Here is an 18,060-nt window from a genome sequence, read left to right on the forward strand (position 1 = left end):
ACCCATAGCAATAAACTTTTAACCTTATTGTTCCTGGGGTTTGTCTAGCCTTCCTCCGTTCCCACTTGATTGTGTATTGCTGTTTTACTTGTGGGACTTTTTTGTTCAGTTACCTTCTGGTTGCTTATGTTAGACTGTCATATCAAATTTAGTTTTTTGGCTTTACGTCCCTTTCCTTTCTCCCCCCCCCCCCCCCCCCCCCCCCCCCCCCTTCCTTTCCTCTTTTCCGAGGTTTGGGGCTTGAAACTCAGGGTTTCTATTCTTATGTCTCATGTCTCTCTGGAAGGAGTTTGAAATTTTGACTCAGATTCGACTCCTTCAGTCCATCTGTAAGAATTACACATTTGAGCGGGATCCAGTCTTCATGCGTTGGTTTCAGAGTCTCCAGCCCCTCAGCGAGGCTGACAGGTGAGTACACTAAGACTGTAGGGTCGGCCTGAGAATAAAGAGTTACCCTAGGCAAACCTTTAGCTTTGCCCCCCCCCCACCCCTTGATTTTGATAATTAAACTCAACAATAATTATTACCCCTATATCACCCTCTCCAGAATAATCCTATGCAAAACAGACATCATCATACTTTGTTTATATCTATTTGCATAACAATGACAATTCCTAAAATCCATTAATGCAGGTAAATGGATTGTTTGAAAACTGCACATTAGCTGAAAGTACAGGTTATTGGTTCTTCAGGTTTGTGTGGCTTTTTGGACCTATTATTTTGCCTCAAAAGCAGCTACTCTTCTACCCCTCCCTACCCCCCCCCCCCCAAGAAGGAGCTGCCCTAGGCAAATGCCAGGTTTGCCTGATGGTTAAGCTGGCCATGCCAGACCGATATTAACAGTGTCTTATAGATGGGGGAGACATGACAGCAACCGGAGTCTTCAGGCTTTTAGCCATATGCATGACACTGGGAGTAGACTTTGGGAGTGTGTGTGTGTGTTTCTGGTTCGAGATGAGGACTGGTGGGGGGGGGAGGGGGGGGGGGGGAGAGACCTCGGGTTTCCTGCAGGCAATGAGTACATATTTTTGTTCTTCTGTTTCAGCCACAACCTCTCCTGTGATATTGAGCCGCAGCTGGAGCCTGTACCAGCAAACCGCCCCCCGAATCCCACTGTGGTGATCACACACTGCACTGAGTAAGGGCTGGTGGGTGGGTGTATGTGTGGGGGCAGCATAAAATGTTTTGTACTTTTTTGGGGGGGATCTTGCCAGGTACTTCTGGGTTGGCCACTGTTGGAAACAGGATATTGGGCTGATGGACCTTCGGTCTGTCCCAGTATGGCAACACTTATGTACTTACGTACATGGGATTCTGAATGGAATCGTGCTACTCTTTGGGGTTCTACATGGAATGTTGCTACTCTTTGGGGTTCTGGAATGTTGCTACTATTTGGATTTCTGCCAGGTACTTGTGACCTGGGTTGGCCACTGTTGGAAACAGGATGCTGGGTTTGATGGACCTTTGCTCTGTCCCAGTATGGCAACACTTATGCACGGCTAATGCCTGGGAGGGGGAGGCAGCCTTTGAATACCACGGTGAGGATCACATACTACAATAAGGAAGGACTTATTGGGGGGGGGGGGGGGTGAGAGGAGGAGGGCTAGATTGTGAATGGTGATCACACAGTACACCAGTTTGAGAATGGGACCAGGGTACAGGATATGAGGTGCCCCTCCACCAGCCTTTCTTCTAACCCTCTGTGTCTCTCCCACTCCCAGCATGCTGGCCTCCATCGCTGCCCCTTTCGGGCCAGGGGGCTTTATTCCATGGGATAGATCCAGCTCCCCAAATTTCACTTCTGACTGCGCCTTTGACCTCTCCTGCCCGAGAGCCTCCGAACAACAGCTGAAGCCCGGGAACCCACTGCTGTCCCGCCTTGCAAAGGTAATGAGACCTCAGTTCTGCAAGAATCCCACCATGTGTAGATCTGTTACTCAGCAGCAGAGGAGCCAAGTGATCCATCTCAGCTGTGGTTGAGACCTCTGGACAGTTTGGGTAGGGCATGGCCAGTACATATGACATTTCTCAGCTGCTGTAGGCACTTGAGACATTGGAGCAATGGCTGACTGCAGACGGAGCTCTCTGTATTACAGTTTTGTATTCTATAAAGGGATTGCAATATTAATCTGTTCTTTGTTAAAAGACACATTTTTTCATGTTAGCTTTTAATATTTTGCCAGAGGGGGAGGGAAAATATACTGATGTAGGACAAGAAGCACATTATAAATATATGTCTTGTAGTCTTTGGGGCTCATTTTCAAAGCACTTAGTCTTGCAAAGTTACGTGGAGGGGCATAATCGAACGGGGCCAGCCATCTATAAGGGCGGCCATCTCTAACGCCGGCCCCGTCAAGCGGCGTACCCGACTGCATTATCGAAACAAGATGGACGGCCATCTTTTGTTTCGATAATACAGTCGGGGCCAGCCAAATCTCAACATTTGGCCTGCCCTTAGAGATGGCTGGCGTTAGAGATGGCTGCCATTGGTTTTCGCTGATAATGGAAACTAATGACGGCCATTTCAAACCTGGCCAAATCCAAGGCATTTGGTCGTGGGAGGAGCCAGCATTTGTAGTGCACTGGTCCCCCTCACATGCCAGGACACCAACTGGGCACCCTAGGGGGCACTGCAGTGGACTTCACAAATTGCTCCCAGGTGCATAGCTCCCTTGTGTGCTGAGCCTCCCCAAAACCCACTCCCCACAACTGTACACCACTACCATAGCCCTTACGGGTGAAGAGGGGCACCTAGATGTGGGTACAGTGGGTTTGTGGTGGGTTTTGGAGGGCTCCCATTTACCAACACAAGTGTAACAGGTAGGGGGGATGGGTGGGCCTGGGTCCGCCTGCCTGAAGTGCACTGCAGTACCCACTAAAAACTGCTCCAGGGACCTGCATAGTGCTGTGATGGAGATGGGTATGACATTTCAGGCTGGCAAAAAAAAAATGTTTTTAATTTTTTTTTTTTGGGTGGGAGGGGGTTGATGACCACTGGGTGAGTAAGGGGAGGTCATCCCTGATTCCCTCCAGTGGTCATCTGGTCATTTAGGGCACATTTTGAGGCTTGGTCGTGAACAAAAAAGGACCAAGTAAAGTCGGCCAAATGCTCGTCAGAGCCGGCCTTCTTTTTTCCATTAGCGACTGAGGCCGGCCATCTCTTAACCACGTCCCCATCCTGCTTCGGTACACTTCCGACACGCCCCCTTTAACTTTGGCCGGCCCTGCGACGGAAAGCAGTTGAAGCTATCCAAAATCAGCTTTCGATTATACCGATATGGACGGCCTTAGGAGAAGGCCGGCCATCTCCCGATTTGTGTTGGAAGATGGCCGGCCTTCTCCTTCGAAAATAAGCAGGATAGTAACCTATGGAACTTTCTAAGGCTAAGTGCTTTGAAAATACACCTTTTTGTCTCTGTGTCGGAATGTACATGCCTAGGTCTGTACTATCAAGTTTATGGAGTTCATTTTAATTTTTTTGCTTTGTAATTGAAAACCACCTTGATCTTAGTAGTTTATCACATTTTAATATAACTGTAACCTCTTTGCATTTCCACTAACACTGTATCATATGTTATAACTATGTATATGGAATGGCCTCCCCGTGGAGGTAATGAACACTGGATCTGGATTCAAGAAAGTAAAGCGATGAAAAGGAGCAGGTCACAAGAAGACAAGTGTCTTCAAATTCTTTATTCTTGAGAGGTCTGAAATTAAAACCAAAGAAGCCCGACGCTGGCCATGTTTTGTCCACACAAGGGCTGCATCAGGGGCTAAGTAATACCAAGTGGTGAATAACCAACCCCAGACCCACCTTGGTTCAGAACAACTCCCTCCAAAAGACGGCAGCCTTACACAGCAGTCCAGCAACACGAATGTTACGGTGAGCTGCTCCTTTTCATCGCTGTCTTGGATCTTGCAGATCATCGGCCCAGTTGTTTCCTCGGATCTTCAAGAAAGTACAGGACAAGCACAGAGATCTAAGAGAGAGGAAGGGACAGTTACTTCTAGGAGAATTCTACTTCAGGTCTCCCTCCCCTGCAGAGACTGCACAGCAGGAGGAGAAGGAAGTGAACCACTGCACATCGGGTCACTTCCTGTGCCAGCTTAGACAGTGTTTTTGTGAACTGCGAGGGTCGCACGGTTCACATAAGCAGTCAAGTCTAAGATAGCGGAGGAGCAGGAGGAAGTGACCCAATGTGCAGCGGTTCACTTCCTCCTCTTCCTGCCGCACTCTCTCTGCAAGGGAGGGGAAGAGCCAGCTCCAAGAGTACCTTGAACTTTGAAGGGGGGGGGGGGCAGAGAAATATGAATGTACCATTGGGGAGGGTGGGAGAGGGCAGCAGAGAAATGCGAGTGTGCCGTGAAGACGGCTGAAAGGAGGGGCAGAGAAATGTGAATGTGGCATTGGGGAGGCTGGAGCTTGAAGAGAGAAATAGGAGGAAATTTCAGGCCTTATAATGGGGAAATTCTGTACAAAAATGCTACAAATAAACACTGCAGAATATTTCCACAGGAGTAGGTAGTAGATGATATGGATGAGCAGATTAGGTAGGCTACGTGGTCTCGATCGGCATTCATTTTTTCTGTTGTTATATGAATGTTCTTTCGTGCTATTATGGTAACATTCGTATTCTACTGAATTTATCATATGTCTGTTGTATGATAGTTTTACACTGCTGTTAACTGTTTATATTTCTCATATTGTTTTGAGTTAGTCTTATTAGTAGGATTCAATTTGCTTATTTATTTATCACATTTGTATCCCACCTTTTCCCCACTGATAGCAGGCTCAAAGTGGCTTACAAAAATATTGTAGTAAGTTACAATGCAAGAAGTACAATTTTTCAAATTTAGCAGAATAAGAAAAATAACAAACAACGATGGGTATTGAAGTAGGATATAAGTAACAATTAATCAGTAGTAAATATGAAAGATAAGCTGTAATTAGAGTCTATTGGATGGATCTTATAATAGTAAGGGATAATTCTGATTATGTTGAACCTGGGGAATATGCCTTCTTGAACAATACTGTTTTCAATGATTTCCTAAAGTTTAGATAGTTCTGGGTAGTTTTTGTTAATTTGGGTAAGGCGTTCCACATTTGAGTGCCAATGTAAGTGAAGTTTGAGGCGTAAATTGATTTATACTTTAAGCCATTGCAGTCTGGGTAATGTAAGTTCAGATAAGATCGCGATGAACTGGTTCTGTTTCTAGGTGGTAAATCAACCAATTCAAGCATGTATTCTGGTACCTCTTTAAGTTTACATCACTGATTGTATGTCTGTTTATATTTGCTCATTTTACTACTGTTATGCTGTTAACAAATTTGTAAGTCTTATGTTAAACAGCTGAACAATGCCTTGAGTGAATCTCTTCATAAAGGCGGTTAATAAATCCCAATAAATTACATCACTTTTCCTTCTTTTTTTTTTCCAGCACATGAAATCCCCCTCTGTGTCCTCTTTGGATCAGGTGGGGCTGTCACCCCCAGGCCCAGCACCGCCCCTGCCACCCACCTCGTTGGCCCCAGCACCAGCTTTTGTGAAGGGACATCGCCGATCCGCATCTTGTGGCTCTGCCTTCCCATCTCCGCAGGGGCCCGCCTCCTCCACCTCCCAGGACAAGGGACGTGAGTGCCGCATTATCCGCGTACGCATGGACCTGGAGAACGGGAACATGTACAAAAGCATTCTGGTGAGTATTTCCTCCGCGAGGAAAATGTAGACATGATATGTCTGGGAAGTATGTGGAGTGGGGGAAACCGCAGCCTGTCAGATTTTCAGTATATCCACAATGCAAATAAATGAGATAGATTTGCATACCAAGGAGGTAGTGTATGCAAATCAATCTCATGCATATCCATTATAGATATCCTGAATACCTGACTGGCAGAACATATTTGGGAACCCCTGGTCTAATATGTTACTGTGTTTCCAGCTGTATATTATAACTAAAAAAATAAAATATATTACTCTGATATGGGTGATACAGGTTTGTGGCTGTGACTGTGGCGAACTTGTCTTTTGGCATACACAGGTGACGAGTCAGGATAAAACGCCAGCTGTGATTGCAAAGGTGTTGGAGAAACACAATCAGGACCTGCAGGAAGCTTCTAACTATGAGCTGGTACAGCTCATGCCCGATGACAAGGGTAAGGAGGAGACAATCCGTCAATATCTTAATAGCTGCGAAAAAGGAAGGCTATCCTTAAGAGCCTTTGGATGACAACTGGAATAGTCCAAAAAAGTGTTTACGATATACCATGGTGTCAAGCTTATCATGCTTCTTCTCTACCTTCACATCTAAGTATGTTATTTCCATTTCGTCACACTGAACAGTGAATTTAATTCTTGGGTGGCACACATTCAAATAATGGACACAAAGAGGAAATCACGAAGTCTTTATTAATAGCTAAATAACAACCAGACACGGCCGTGTTTCGGCATCAAAGCCTGCATCAGGGGTCAAACAAATCTCTTGTGTTGTCACTGAGTAATGAACCAAAAGAAACATTACTCAACTCGTCCTCGCTCTTTGTGTCCATTGCTTTTGCTGTAAGTGAGGATTCCCTTCCTCGCTTTGTGTTTTTCTGACACATTCAAATAATCCACAAACTGAGCGAGTACAATTCTATCCCCTTGCCATAAAACGAACCCACATTTTGATGTTCTTATTAAGCAGAGAAAAGCTCGCTGCAAATCAATGGGAATGGAATTTAATTTTTAAAAAATCTTACAGATTAAATTGATGATCCCTCTTTCCCTCTACAGAACTCTGCATTCCCCGCACTGCCAACGTCTTCTATGCTATGAGTGCCTCCAGTCTGGACTTTCTCTTACGGAAAAAAGGCATCAACATCACCGAGCCATCTCCGTCACACCCAACCCCTGTGCGGCACCGGAGCGAGCCAAGCGCCACCTTCCCCAAAATCAAATCCCGAGGTCTGCGCCTAGCCCGAGCCCTCTTCTGAGATTAGTGCGATTGCTGAAAACTAAAATGCTGTGCAAAAGTAGCGACGGATACCGGGGTCTTAATTTTTCTAGCACCAACTCTTGAGGCTCAACTACAGCTGTGAAAGCTGCATACGAGCTGAGAATCCAAATTTTGGATCCTAGAGAAGCTCTGGTGGAAATGTAAAGCATCTTGACTCCCTGGAGCCCAAAGTGCTTTCTATGGCTCCAGCACAGGCTTTAGAGCCTATGAATGGGCCATTTCACTCAAGCAAAGCTCTGGACCTTCATTTAAAAAAATGACTCCAAGGAACTATACCATGTACCAACAAGGAGGAGGAATATGCACCTTGTTCAGAGGACATGGAGGCCAGAATGAAATAAGGGGGAGGAATATTGTGTGGGCACTTGTTCTAGAGTTGTGGGGGTAGAAGTGTACCAGCCTTTTGCTTCCTGTTGAACTCAGGAAGCAGTTGTGTTGAACTGAGTCTCTGTGGGTAACACAGGGCATTAAAGGCCTCAGCCTACCCTGACTGGCAGCGTGATAGTGGAGGTGTGCGGGGATGTGCAGCTCACTCCCTGGCAACTTTGTACAAAATAATATATATATTTTCAATATAACTTTTATATATATATAAAATAAGCGTTTTCTAATTGTTAGGTGGCCTTGTGGGAATCGTGGGAGATTTATCTGTCAATGTTCCTTTTTAGTAGGGGGGGGGGGGGGGCGCAAGGGTTTAGGCCTCATGCAGGGCGGAAACACAGATCCAGGTGTAAATTCTGTTACTGGGACAGTCCTCAGCACCAAGCCTGAGGCGTGATGAACTAACACTATGAATAAAACACTATGAGAGAACTAGAGATGGGCTGTGTTATGTGTAATGATTTCAGAATGTGTTGTTACCCGATATCCCCATTCCTCTGCCCCTTCCTATTCCTCCTCAGTGCACATGCAGGGTTCCAGAGACCTGCTCTTCTATACATTTTTTCACCTCTTTCCATCAATGCAGTGACTGGTGTGTTACTGGCCTTTTAGTGAAGGATGTCAAAGTCCCCACAAAATCACCCAGCCAAGGAGTCATATCGTAATAACAGCTGCTCTTTAATGTGATAAACAAACACAGAAAAGCAATCCCCCTTCCCAAAAATAGCTCCCCGGTCCCATCTCCATCATATCCTCAGCCCCCCGCTGTGGTGTGAGGCTCCGGTGACAGGGCAGGCAGTGGCCGACACTCTTCAGGCCTTCACAGCGGTCTTGGCCTGTGCTTTCTGAAAGTCCTGCTGCAGCTTTGTCAGTGAGTCTCGATGTTCCTCCGCCTTTTTCTCTAGATCTTTCATCTGCGTTTCATAGCGCTTTCTGTGAACCGACAAGCCGTGACAAGGTGTAGGGAAAGACAAGAGTAGAAGACAACACAATTTAATAAATACGTATGAAAAAAACTCCAAGAACCTAGCATTCGACATAAATAAAGGGCACTCGATTATATTTATAAAATCTCTCAGATTTTATATCACCGTTTTATGAAACCTCTAAACTGTGTACAACAAAATAAAACAATAAATTAAGATAAAAAATTTAAAAATAAACAGTACATAAGAAATAAAACCAACTGCAGCAACGGAAGTGTGCCTTTTTTTAACTCTTAAAACAACCAAAACAAAGAAAAATTATTTTAAATGTTTATATTATTTTATTGTCTGCCTTGTTTTTTAAGATTGTAAACTGCTTTGATGGGCTTTTTAGTTTGGAGGGTGATTAAATAAGTTTTTTTTTCTTTTTTAAATAAATAAGTGCCCTGTTTACTAAGGCACGTTAGCATTTTCAACGCGCCTACAATTAGCGCATGTGGTAACCGTGTAGGCGCCTATAGGGATACTGTAGGCACGTACACGGTTACTGGATGGACCATGCAGGTCTTTTTCTGCTGTCACCTACTACGTTACTATGGGTGTTTTATGTCAACCTGATGGCTGCAGACAAGACCCTCTCTCCCAGAGAAAACAAAACTTTCTGAGCACGTGCTCCCTTCCCCTGCAACCGACATCCCTTCTTCCTCAGTTTGACCTATAGCTAAGAGCAACTTCAACTGTGATGGGAGGTGAGTATGGCCAATTTATTGGGAATTGGGACTTGATATACCGCCTTTCTGAGGTTTTTGCAACTACATTCAAAGCGGTTTACATATATTCAGGTACTTATTTTGTACCAGGGGCAATGGAGGGTTAAGTGACTTGCCCAGAGTCACAAGGAGCTGCAGTGGGAACTGAACTCAGTTCCCCAGGATCAAAGTCCACTGCCACTAACCACTAGGCTACTCCTCCACTAGCAACATTCCATGTAGAAGCCCGCCTTTGCAGATCAGCAATGCGGCCGTGCAGGCTTCTGTTTCTGTGAGTATGACGTCCTGCACATACGTGGAATAGCAACATTCCATGTAGAATCTCAAATAGTAGGAACAGAATCTCAATAGTAGCAACATTCCATTTAGAATCTCCAATAGTAGCAACATTCCATGTAGAATCTCAAATAGGGAAGGGGAAATGGGACTTGATATACCGCCTGAGGTTTTTGCAACTACATTCAAAGCGGTTTACATATATTCAGGTACTTATTTTTGTAGCAGGGGTAATGGAGGGTTAAGTGACTAGCCCAGAGTCACAAGGAGCTGCAGTGGGAATCGAACTCAGTTCCCCAGGATCAAAGTCCACTGCACTAACCACTAGGCTACTCCTCCACTCCTGCTGTCCGCGGAAAACCATCGTTACAGTTCTTGTCCTCCATAACTGGTAAGCGGTACACATCTTCTCATTTCTTAGCGCAGCTTCCAAACCTTTGACCACTGATCCTATTTAACTTCTTCACCCTTCCTGTTACAGAGATTTGCACCTTCTGCAGACAGCTAGATGTGACCGTCTCTGGGAAAATGTGGCTAAAGTGACCAGAAAAGCCTGGAGTTCATTTTTACTACGCATGAGGTTAGAAATATTGTAGATTAGATAAACTAGAGAACCTTTTAGAAAACTGTGGGAAAAAGTGGCCTTCGTGTGTGCTTACATGGGGTCATTCCCGCATGCTAAAGGCCATTTTTACCACATGGGTAAAATGGTCACACGCTAATTTTTCCACTATTGCGTGAACCCCTATTCTGTAGACGTTTAGGTCTCACGTGTTAATTGCTTACTGCATGGCTGATTAGCACAGAACATGCCTACTCTCTGCCTCCCACCCCCCCCCCAAAAAAAAAAAAAATAATTTTTTTTTTTTTAGTGCGTAGGACGTGTGCGCCGATGCCAAAATTGTTGCAGGATGCCTGAGTGTGCCCCGCACGTTACTACAGAACTTAGTAACTCAATTCTGATCTGGACTCATGACGTGAAAAAAAATCAGCCACTCTTAATATTTGAGATCCGCGACTTTAGTCATGTTTTTCCCAGAGATGATCACTCGGGAAAGGAGAGGAATCCACCCTAGCACTGAGCACCAATCATTTGAGTCCATTTGCCATCTCGTCACTCATCTTGTATTTCATCCTATCCACTCTCATACTGGTAGCCGGCTTACCAGTCTTCAGTGCAGAAGGACATCAAAAGTCTTACTGAACTCCAGATAGGCAACCTTTGAAACTCAGTAGGAAATGTAATTTGCATAACCTGTACTTTCACACCTCCTCCTCAGTCTCCCTCATGCCACTTTCACTTCTTCAAACTGTTGTTTCCAGTCCTCCCCACCCCCACACCGTTGATCACTGACCTAGCACAGAAGTGCGGGGGCATTACCCGGGCCCACCGAGAAACTGAGCTGGGCCTGAGGCAAGGCCACCTCTGCCATTCCCCCCCCCCCACCCCCAGGACCACCGTTTAGCCAGACTTAAAAAACTGGGAAGGGTGGAGCCCAAAGTGTGTGTGTGGGGTGGGGAGGCACATTTTGCCCCACCTCCCTGCCCCCTGCCGCTACTCCACATACCTTGGCTGGCAGGGGTCCCCAAGCCCCGCCAGCAGAAGCTTTCCTCCAGCTCTCCTCTCCACCGCATTGCCTGCCCTGGCTGCTTTTTCCCTCATGTCGTGCATGCTCAGCACATGCAACGTGAGGGGTAAAGCAGCCACAGGGCAGGCAATGTGCTGGAGAACAGCGCTGGAGGAAGGCTTCTGCTTGCAGGGCCCCTCCCCAGCCACTAAGAGGGACCCAGCACTCGCTCGTGCTCCTGTCGGGATGCGATCACCCGGGTCCCATCAGGAGCAGGAGAGAGACAGACCCCGGCGCTGGACCCCACCTTGGAAGTCAGGTCCGGGAGGGGGGGGGGGGGGGGGAATCCTGCTCCTCCCCTCTCGGCGGCCCTGGCACTACCCTGTAGAACAGAACCAGCAGGAAGGCTGTACCGAGCTGACAAGTGCTCACAATCCCTGCAGCGGCCCCACCTCCACTTCTCTCTTCAACCAGGAAACCTGCAAGAGGAGGGGTGGGCTCTGCTACAGGGGCTGTGTTCCATAAAAGAAACAGCACGGGCGGCTCAAGAAAACCACCTGCAGGTTATGAGCATGACAGATGTACCCATACAGCGGAGGGAGACATATTTACACCTCTGGTCAACCTCATCAAAGAGCTAAGTAAGTGCCTAAGGGTGAGGGGGGGGCATGTATGTACAGATGAACATATGGGATCAACACAAGAACATGTACACGGTGTCCGGAAAAAAAAAAACAGGATCACTTACAAAATGTTTTGCAATTCTTTAAACATTTAGGGGTCCTTTTACTAAGATGCTCCGAATAATTGCGTTTTGGGCGCGTGCAGAATTATTTTTCAGCGCGCCTACAAAAGAAATGCCTATTTTTAAAAACTTTTTGCCGAAAACGGACGTGCAGCAAAATGAAAATTGCTGTGCATCCGTTTTGGGTCTGAGGCCTTACCACCAGCCATTGACCTGGCGGTAAAGTCTCACGCGGTAATGACTTACGCGCGCCAATTGCCACTCGGCGCATGTCCGATACGCGCGGCAGAAAATAAAAATTCTTTTTCGGCCGCGTGCCAAAAGTGAAATTACCGCAAGAGCCACGCAGTAACTCCATTTTGGTACGCTTATGCAGCTTAGTAAAAGGGCTTTTTCTTAGTTAATTCATAATTTGTGTTCAAAGTGCCCTCCTTCAACTGTAACATTCACCAAGTCTTCCACACCACTGCACTGTTGGCTCAATGAATTCTGGGGTTTCGTTAACTAACAGCTCAACTGTCTTGTGAGCTCGATGCGCTGGAGCTCCATCATGTTGAAAAATAATGTACTTAGAAATGTCTCAAACTTCAGGCAGACGTTTCTGCGGCAGTACTTTTTGAGGTTATTTGGAAAAATGTTGGGGAAGTCTCATTTTTTTCTGGACACCGTATATATGCACAAAAATAGCTGATGTGATTCATGACTCACATTTCCCCACCAATGTAGTCTAGACGTTTGCTCACTGTTCCTTTAGCTTCTTCCAAGTCCTGACCCACTAGCACAGGCCCGATCAACTTGAAAACTTTGTTGGAAGCATCGAGTAATTCCAGTTCCTGCGGGAGGTCAAAGGATACATCAGGACCAGGAGCTCTCCAAGACGATAACTAGAAATGTGCATTCACTAGCTCGCGTTCGGTTTGTTTTGCATGCACTAACATTTTTTAGGCAAGCATGTATAAATACAAAATGAGGACGGTGGCACAAAATCCCCAAATTTTCAAATATCAATTCCACTGTATAGAAAATATCAAAATATTATCAAGGATAGGAAAGAAGCCTCAGAGAAAATCTCGGGTAGCCTGCAGCATAGACGCTGTAGCTCCCATTTTTCAGTCACTGGCTTCAAGAAAACCTCCCTTCCATTTTCATTTTTTTCAAAAACATGCAGCAAACAAAGTTATTAATTTCTTAAATCATGGCACAAAATCTCTCTTCCTTTCTTTTTGGCAAAACCACCAGTAAACATGTCCAAGTTTCTTAAAGTTCCTGTATTTCGTTCCTGCAGTTTTAAGCACAACTCTGACGCGGACAGCGTTTCGTGCCTCACATGCCGCTGCGTCAGGGATCTTTATATCGTGCTGCTTATAATTCTACAGAACATAGCTTCAAACTGGTCTACTGGTTTTCTTGAAGCCAGTGACTGAAAAATGGGAGCTACAGCTTCTATCCTACAGGCTACCTGAGATTTTCTCCGAGGCTTCTTTCCTACCCTTGAAAATATTTTCATTACAAATGAATGCACGTGCAATCAATTTGTTTGCTTAAGAAGATCTAGTGTGCATATAAGGCATGCCAAAAGAACAGATGTGTAAAATGTGCCAAAACACATTTGAATAATCTGGAAAAATGCGGGAAATCTGAATAAACTGAATATTTTTGACTGCACATCCCTAATTACATCCTCAGCTGACCACTTTTCCCCACTTGGTCTACATGTGGAGCAAGCCTCTCTCTCTTTCTCTCTCCCCCTTCCTTCCTACCCCCAGTATCCCAGAGCTAGTTGAGACCTTTCTAGGTTCACATTCTCTCTCTGTATATCACACCAGGATAAGATCCTTCTGGTCCCCCTCTCTCTCTCTGAATCTCACAGCGGAGCTGCTTCACTATTAGCCCCAGAAGACACTTTTTTCTTTCTTCTCTTTCACTGTACCGATTCACAAGACTTCTACACTAGAAACCACACAGTAGCGTAATACAAACAGACACCTCACAAAATAAGGAACAAAAAATTAGAAACAGGAAACTCCAAGAAGCCAGACTCTGCATGCACTATATCTCAAAAAAAGATATAGTGGAATTAGAAAAGGTGCAGAGAAAGGTGACAAAAATGATAAAGGGGATGGGACGACTTCCTTATGAGGAAAGGCTAAAGCAGCTAGGGCTCTTCAGCTTGGAGAAAAGACAGCTGAGGGGAGATATGATAGAGGTCTATAAAATGAGTGGAGTGGAACGGGTAGACATGAAGCATCTGTTTACTCTTTCCAAAAATACTAGGAATAGGAGGCATTTAATGAAGCTAAAAAGTAGTAAATTTAAAACGAATCGGAGAAAATGTTTCTTCACTCAACGTGTAATTGAACGCTGGAATTCGTTGCCAGAGAATGTGGTAAAGGCGGTTAGCTTAGCGGGGTTTAAAAAAAGGTTTGGACGGTTTCCTAAAGGAAAAGTCCATAGACAATTATTAAAATGGACAGTACAAAACATTTTATGCTGCTTATCAAGCAGTGGATTTTCCTTGTTTTGGGATCTTGCCAGGTACTTGTGACCTGGATTGGCCACTGTTGGAAACAGGATGCTGGGCTTGATGGACCTTTGGTCTGTCCCAGTATTTTTATTACATTTGTACCCCACGCTTTCCCACTCATGGCAGGCTCAATGCGGCGGGCAATGGAGGGTTACGTGACTTGCCCAGAGTCACAAGGAGCTGCCTGTGCCGGGAATCGAACTCAGTTCCTCAGTTCCCCAGGACCAAAGTCCACCACCCTAACCACTAGGCCACTCCTCCTTGTGTAATTATTATACTGGAGCAGCAGACACGGGGCTGCATTTCCTCCAGTACTGGGTAAAATACACAACAAGGATGCACACTTCCCAAAGCTGCTAAAGAATGAGTAGGAGAAACTTTCTGATCCTGGGAGGAAAAGAAGAAACGGCAGCTGAAACAATAAAATTGGTCAGAATGAGATGATACTGAGCACCAGAACCCAGAATTGTCCCAGTTATGTTTTTTCTGTATTTTGTGATTCGTTGTTTTTTACCACTTAACATTTCACTCCGGTAATCACAGTCACATTGCCAGACCAAGGAATTATCTGGTATCTGAAGCCTGCCTTGTAATCCCTGTAGTCCTGCTGAACTGTAACCACCCTCCCCTCCCGCCAACCCATTTTCATCTATGTAGTCAGTCTTGATTTTCTGCTTTTCCTTCTAACCTTGATGCACATCATAATCATATAATAAGGTACAACTATACAATAAAAATCACAAAACATCATAGAGTTTATAAAACAATAATATATAGAATCAATAATCAATCCAGCACAAAACAGTAATCAATTCAGCCAAACACTTAATGCTGGCCAAATACTTATTGAAATAGCCAAGCTTTGATTTTTTTTGAGAGCATAACATAATTTTACCTTTTTCAGGACTGTGTACACACTCAGCACTATATAAAAAGTAATATATTAATGATAGGCCTATGACTTTTATAAGAACGGGATTTAGTAATCCAAATTCCCTCTGTGTGAACTCGGTAAGTATATTTCAGAGCTTTATGTACCCTTCCTTTTGTAATGCGTGTGTCTACATTAGAAGTATGGTTTTCCCAGTGAAGTAATATTTCACATTTCAGTTTTATTTGCTATACCGCAAATCATTAAACCCTTCCTTTAACAAAGACACAATGGCATCTGCTAGCGCAGTAATGCCAACACAGCCCACTGTATAGGTAGTAATAATATAATGTTACACCTGTAAGCAGGACAGGAAAAATGCAGATCCAGGTCACTTGAGTGCCTAAAATTCAGCATTTACCCCCAGATTCTATATATTGTGCTTACTGTTCTGTGACAAAATCCAAGCATATTCTATAACGTGCGTAACTTAATTGGCTTAGTAAGCTACTCAGTGTTGATAACAGCACTTAATGAGCAATGAGTAATAACTGGCAATAATTAGGATTTAAGCACACAACTCGCTAAGTGTATTCTGTAATACAGAGCACCTAAATTCTAAAGCGCACAGCCACTTATGGGCGGGGAAATGGGCACTTTGTGGGTGTTCCAAAATTTACAAACGCTGTTATAGAATATGCCCCTCTGTGCCTAAACCTACATGCCGTATTTACACCATGTTGTCCTTAGTATAAATGGATGCACGTACTTCTAGGCGCTGGGATATCAACTAAGCATATTCTATATACCGCACCTAAATCTAGGCGCCATTTATAGAATACGCTTAAGCGGAAATCTGTTCCGTGCAGATTTTTCAGGTGCCATATACAATGTAAAATTCATAAAAGAAAAAGTATAAAAAAAAGTTACAAATCTAAAAGAAGAAAAAAAAAGCAAAATAAGAAAAAAAAACAAGAAATTAAATAAATAACAACAGCAGAGCAAAAAGCAAGCAAAGAGTTTTCCTTGGCACCTAAACATTTTTGATTGTTGCTTAAGTTTCCTAAATATGTTTCTGATGGAGTTGTCTCACAAATTCCAATAAAAATGGATAATACAAATAAATATCATTCAGGAATCATTAGCGCTCACCTCTTTCACAATGTTGTTCTCTGTGAGCTGAGCTTCAAGTTTCTGTCGGGCTGACATACACTTACTGAGATCTGAAGAGAGAGAAAGCAGCATGTTTAAGAAAATCCTGAAAGCCAAGTATCTCGATGAGATAAGAGAAAGAGGCTGAATGGAGAACAGGTGACAAAAAAAATGAAGATACTAACAGAGGCTGAATGTACAGACTCAAAAGGATGGATGAATGAACACACAGATAGATATGGGTGTTTTTACCTTTCTGCAACTGCTGGTACTTCTCCACCTCTCCCTGCAGCTTCTTCTGAATCTGCTCAGCCATGCTGCTGAAGCAGGAGCTGGTACACAAGAAACAGAGAATATGAAGACACATAAAAACCAGAATGCCATCTGGTCTGGCCATTTCCCCTTCCCCCTGCAGTATTACAGCCAGGGATCAGGTGGGCTCTGCATCTTCACTTTCTCTCTCCTTATCTTAGGTTGTTTGTATTGCATTTCAATTCCAGTCATCCATGCATCCACCCCTTTTCTATAATAAAGCTATTCTTGGTTTTATCCTCTTGCTGCCAAACATCCTGATCCTTTACTCCAGAATTTCTTTCCACTGAGAAAAATGCCTCTCCTGGACTGTTTATACCTTTGAGGTATATAGATGCCTCTATCAGATCTACCATATCTTCTCCTGGTGGGTTCTATGCAAATGAGCAAACTGGGCTCATCCATGAGCTTTGTATTATATTTCCTGTTTCTTCCCAATCCCAAATCTTGAAGTCAAAGACCATGTGAAGACAGTACCCTCTGCCATGTGCTCTCTTTCTGATCCTGAGCTATGGGACACAGAACCAGCACGCTATATTGGGCCAGAAGCAAACACTCTATATATTTAGGAAAGTATATATAATGTTTAATAGAACTTGATATACTATGTTACCTAGCATGTAGGTCAAGGCAGTTTACAATAATAGCAAATAATACTAAAAGAAAGTGATACACAGATGTACTAAAATGGGTTTTAGAGAGTAAATTATACAGGAGTATGTGCATGCATGCATTATTTTATCATCTAAAGGGTGATTATTTATCAATTAAAAGTATTAAAAGGAGGTGATACACACAGAGCTAGATAATATCTTAGCAGGTGTCTACAGACTAGTACATAACAAGAGATACAGATATAATGTAACCTAAGAATGATTATTTATTGAAATATTCTAAGGAGGTGATATATACGTAGCTACAGTGCACCTTAGCAGAATGTGTATACAGACATATAACATGGAATACAATGTACCCTAAGGGTGATTTTTATATATGAAATGTGCTATAAGGCGCTGCTATACACATAGCTACAGAATATCTCAACAGAAGGGGTCTATACACATATAACATGAGATACAGATATAATGTAACCTAAGGGTGATTATTTATATACGAAATGTGCTATAAGGAGCTGATACACACAGAGCTAGATCATATCTTAGCAGGTGTCTATAGCCATATAACATGAGATACAGATATAATGTACTCCAAGGGTCATTATTTATATATGCAATGTGCTATAAAGAGATTATACATATCTTGTGGGCAGACTGGATGGACCGTAAGGTCTTTATCTGTCGTCATTTACTACGTTACTATATACACATAGCTACAGAATATCTCAACAGAAGGTGTCTATAGACTTATATAACATCAGATACAGATATAATGTACCCTAAGGGTGATTATTTAGATATGAAATGTGCAATACGGAGTTGGTCACCGGTTCCAGCCTCGTCCTCTCGCTGCCTGGCCCTGGCTCGCCAGTCGCCTCGCCCCGGAAATGTTTGCTGATAACCCGGAAGCGCCTCGCCGCCT

The 18,060-nt window shown here is 44.0% G+C and overlaps 2 protein-coding genes across 5 annotated transcripts in view; one reads left to right on the top strand and one right to left on the bottom strand.

The window, feature by feature from the left end:
* Window positions 1-7,812, top strand: part of RGL2 (ral guanine nucleotide dissociation stimulator like 2) — a 72,471-nt gene extending 64,659 nt beyond the window's left edge. The window contains exons 14-19 of one of the 2 annotated variants that reach the window (XM_030197214.1): window positions 287-408; window positions 1,046-1,138; window positions 1,722-1,887; window positions 5,440-5,697; window positions 6,040-6,154; window positions 6,774-7,812. In XM_030197214.1, the coding sequence (XP_030053074.1) occupies window positions 287-408; window positions 1,046-1,138; window positions 1,722-1,887; window positions 5,440-5,697; window positions 6,040-6,154; window positions 6,774-6,973 (954 nt within the window). In that variant the 3' untranslated portion in view covers window positions 6,974-7,812. The remainder of the gene's footprint in view (window positions 1-286; window positions 409-1,045; window positions 1,139-1,721; window positions 1,888-5,439; window positions 5,698-6,039; window positions 6,155-6,773) is intronic. The other variant, XM_030197215.1, reaches the window with a different exon arrangement.
* A 219-nt stretch (window positions 7,813-8,031) lies between these two features.
* On the bottom strand, window positions 8,032-18,034 carry PFDN6 (prefoldin subunit 6). Of its 3 annotated transcripts, none has more exons than XM_030197221.1 (5): window positions 17,966-18,034; window positions 16,462-16,541; window positions 16,210-16,280; window positions 12,371-12,495; window positions 8,032-8,310 (listed from the first exon to the last, which is right to left on the bottom strand). In XM_030197221.1, exons 2-5 carry the CDS (start codon window positions 16,523-16,525, stop codon window positions 8,190-8,192), a joined length of 381 nt encoding a protein of 126 aa, XP_030053081.1. In that variant the 5' UTR covers window positions 16,526-16,541; window positions 17,966-18,034; the 3' UTR covers window positions 8,032-8,189. The 3 variants fall into 3 exon arrangements, with proteins under 3 accessions (XP_030053081.1, XP_030053080.1, XP_030053079.1); XM_030197220.1 differs by having other exon boundaries at window positions 17,954-18,031; XM_030197219.1 differs by having other exon boundaries at window positions 17,917-18,013.
* Window positions 18,035-18,060: the final 26 nt, after the last annotated feature.

The sequence above is a fragment of the Microcaecilia unicolor genome, chromosome 3 (genome assembly GCF_901765095.1).
Source record: "Microcaecilia unicolor chromosome 3, aMicUni1.1, whole genome shotgun sequence".
Classification (NCBI taxonomy): Eukaryota; Metazoa; Chordata; class Amphibia; order Gymnophiona; family Siphonopidae; genus Microcaecilia; species Microcaecilia unicolor.

What these genes read in the sequence shown, in the direction of transcription:
- PFDN6 (XM_030197221.1), bottom strand. Translation starts at nt 16,525, where the DNA reads ATGGCTGAGCAGATTCAGAAGAAGCTGCAGGGAGAGGTGGAGAAGTAC. An exon ending in GTACCAGCAGTTGCAGAAAG is followed by an intron (nt 16,281 to 16,461) that starts GTAAAAACACCC and finishes CTCTCTCTTCAG; the next exon opens with ATCTCAGTAAGTGTATGTCA. An exon ending in AGAACAACATTGTGAAAGAG is followed by an intron (nt 12,496 to 16,209) that starts GTGAGCGCTAAT and finishes GACCTCCCGCAG; the next exon opens with GAACTGGAATTACTCGATGC.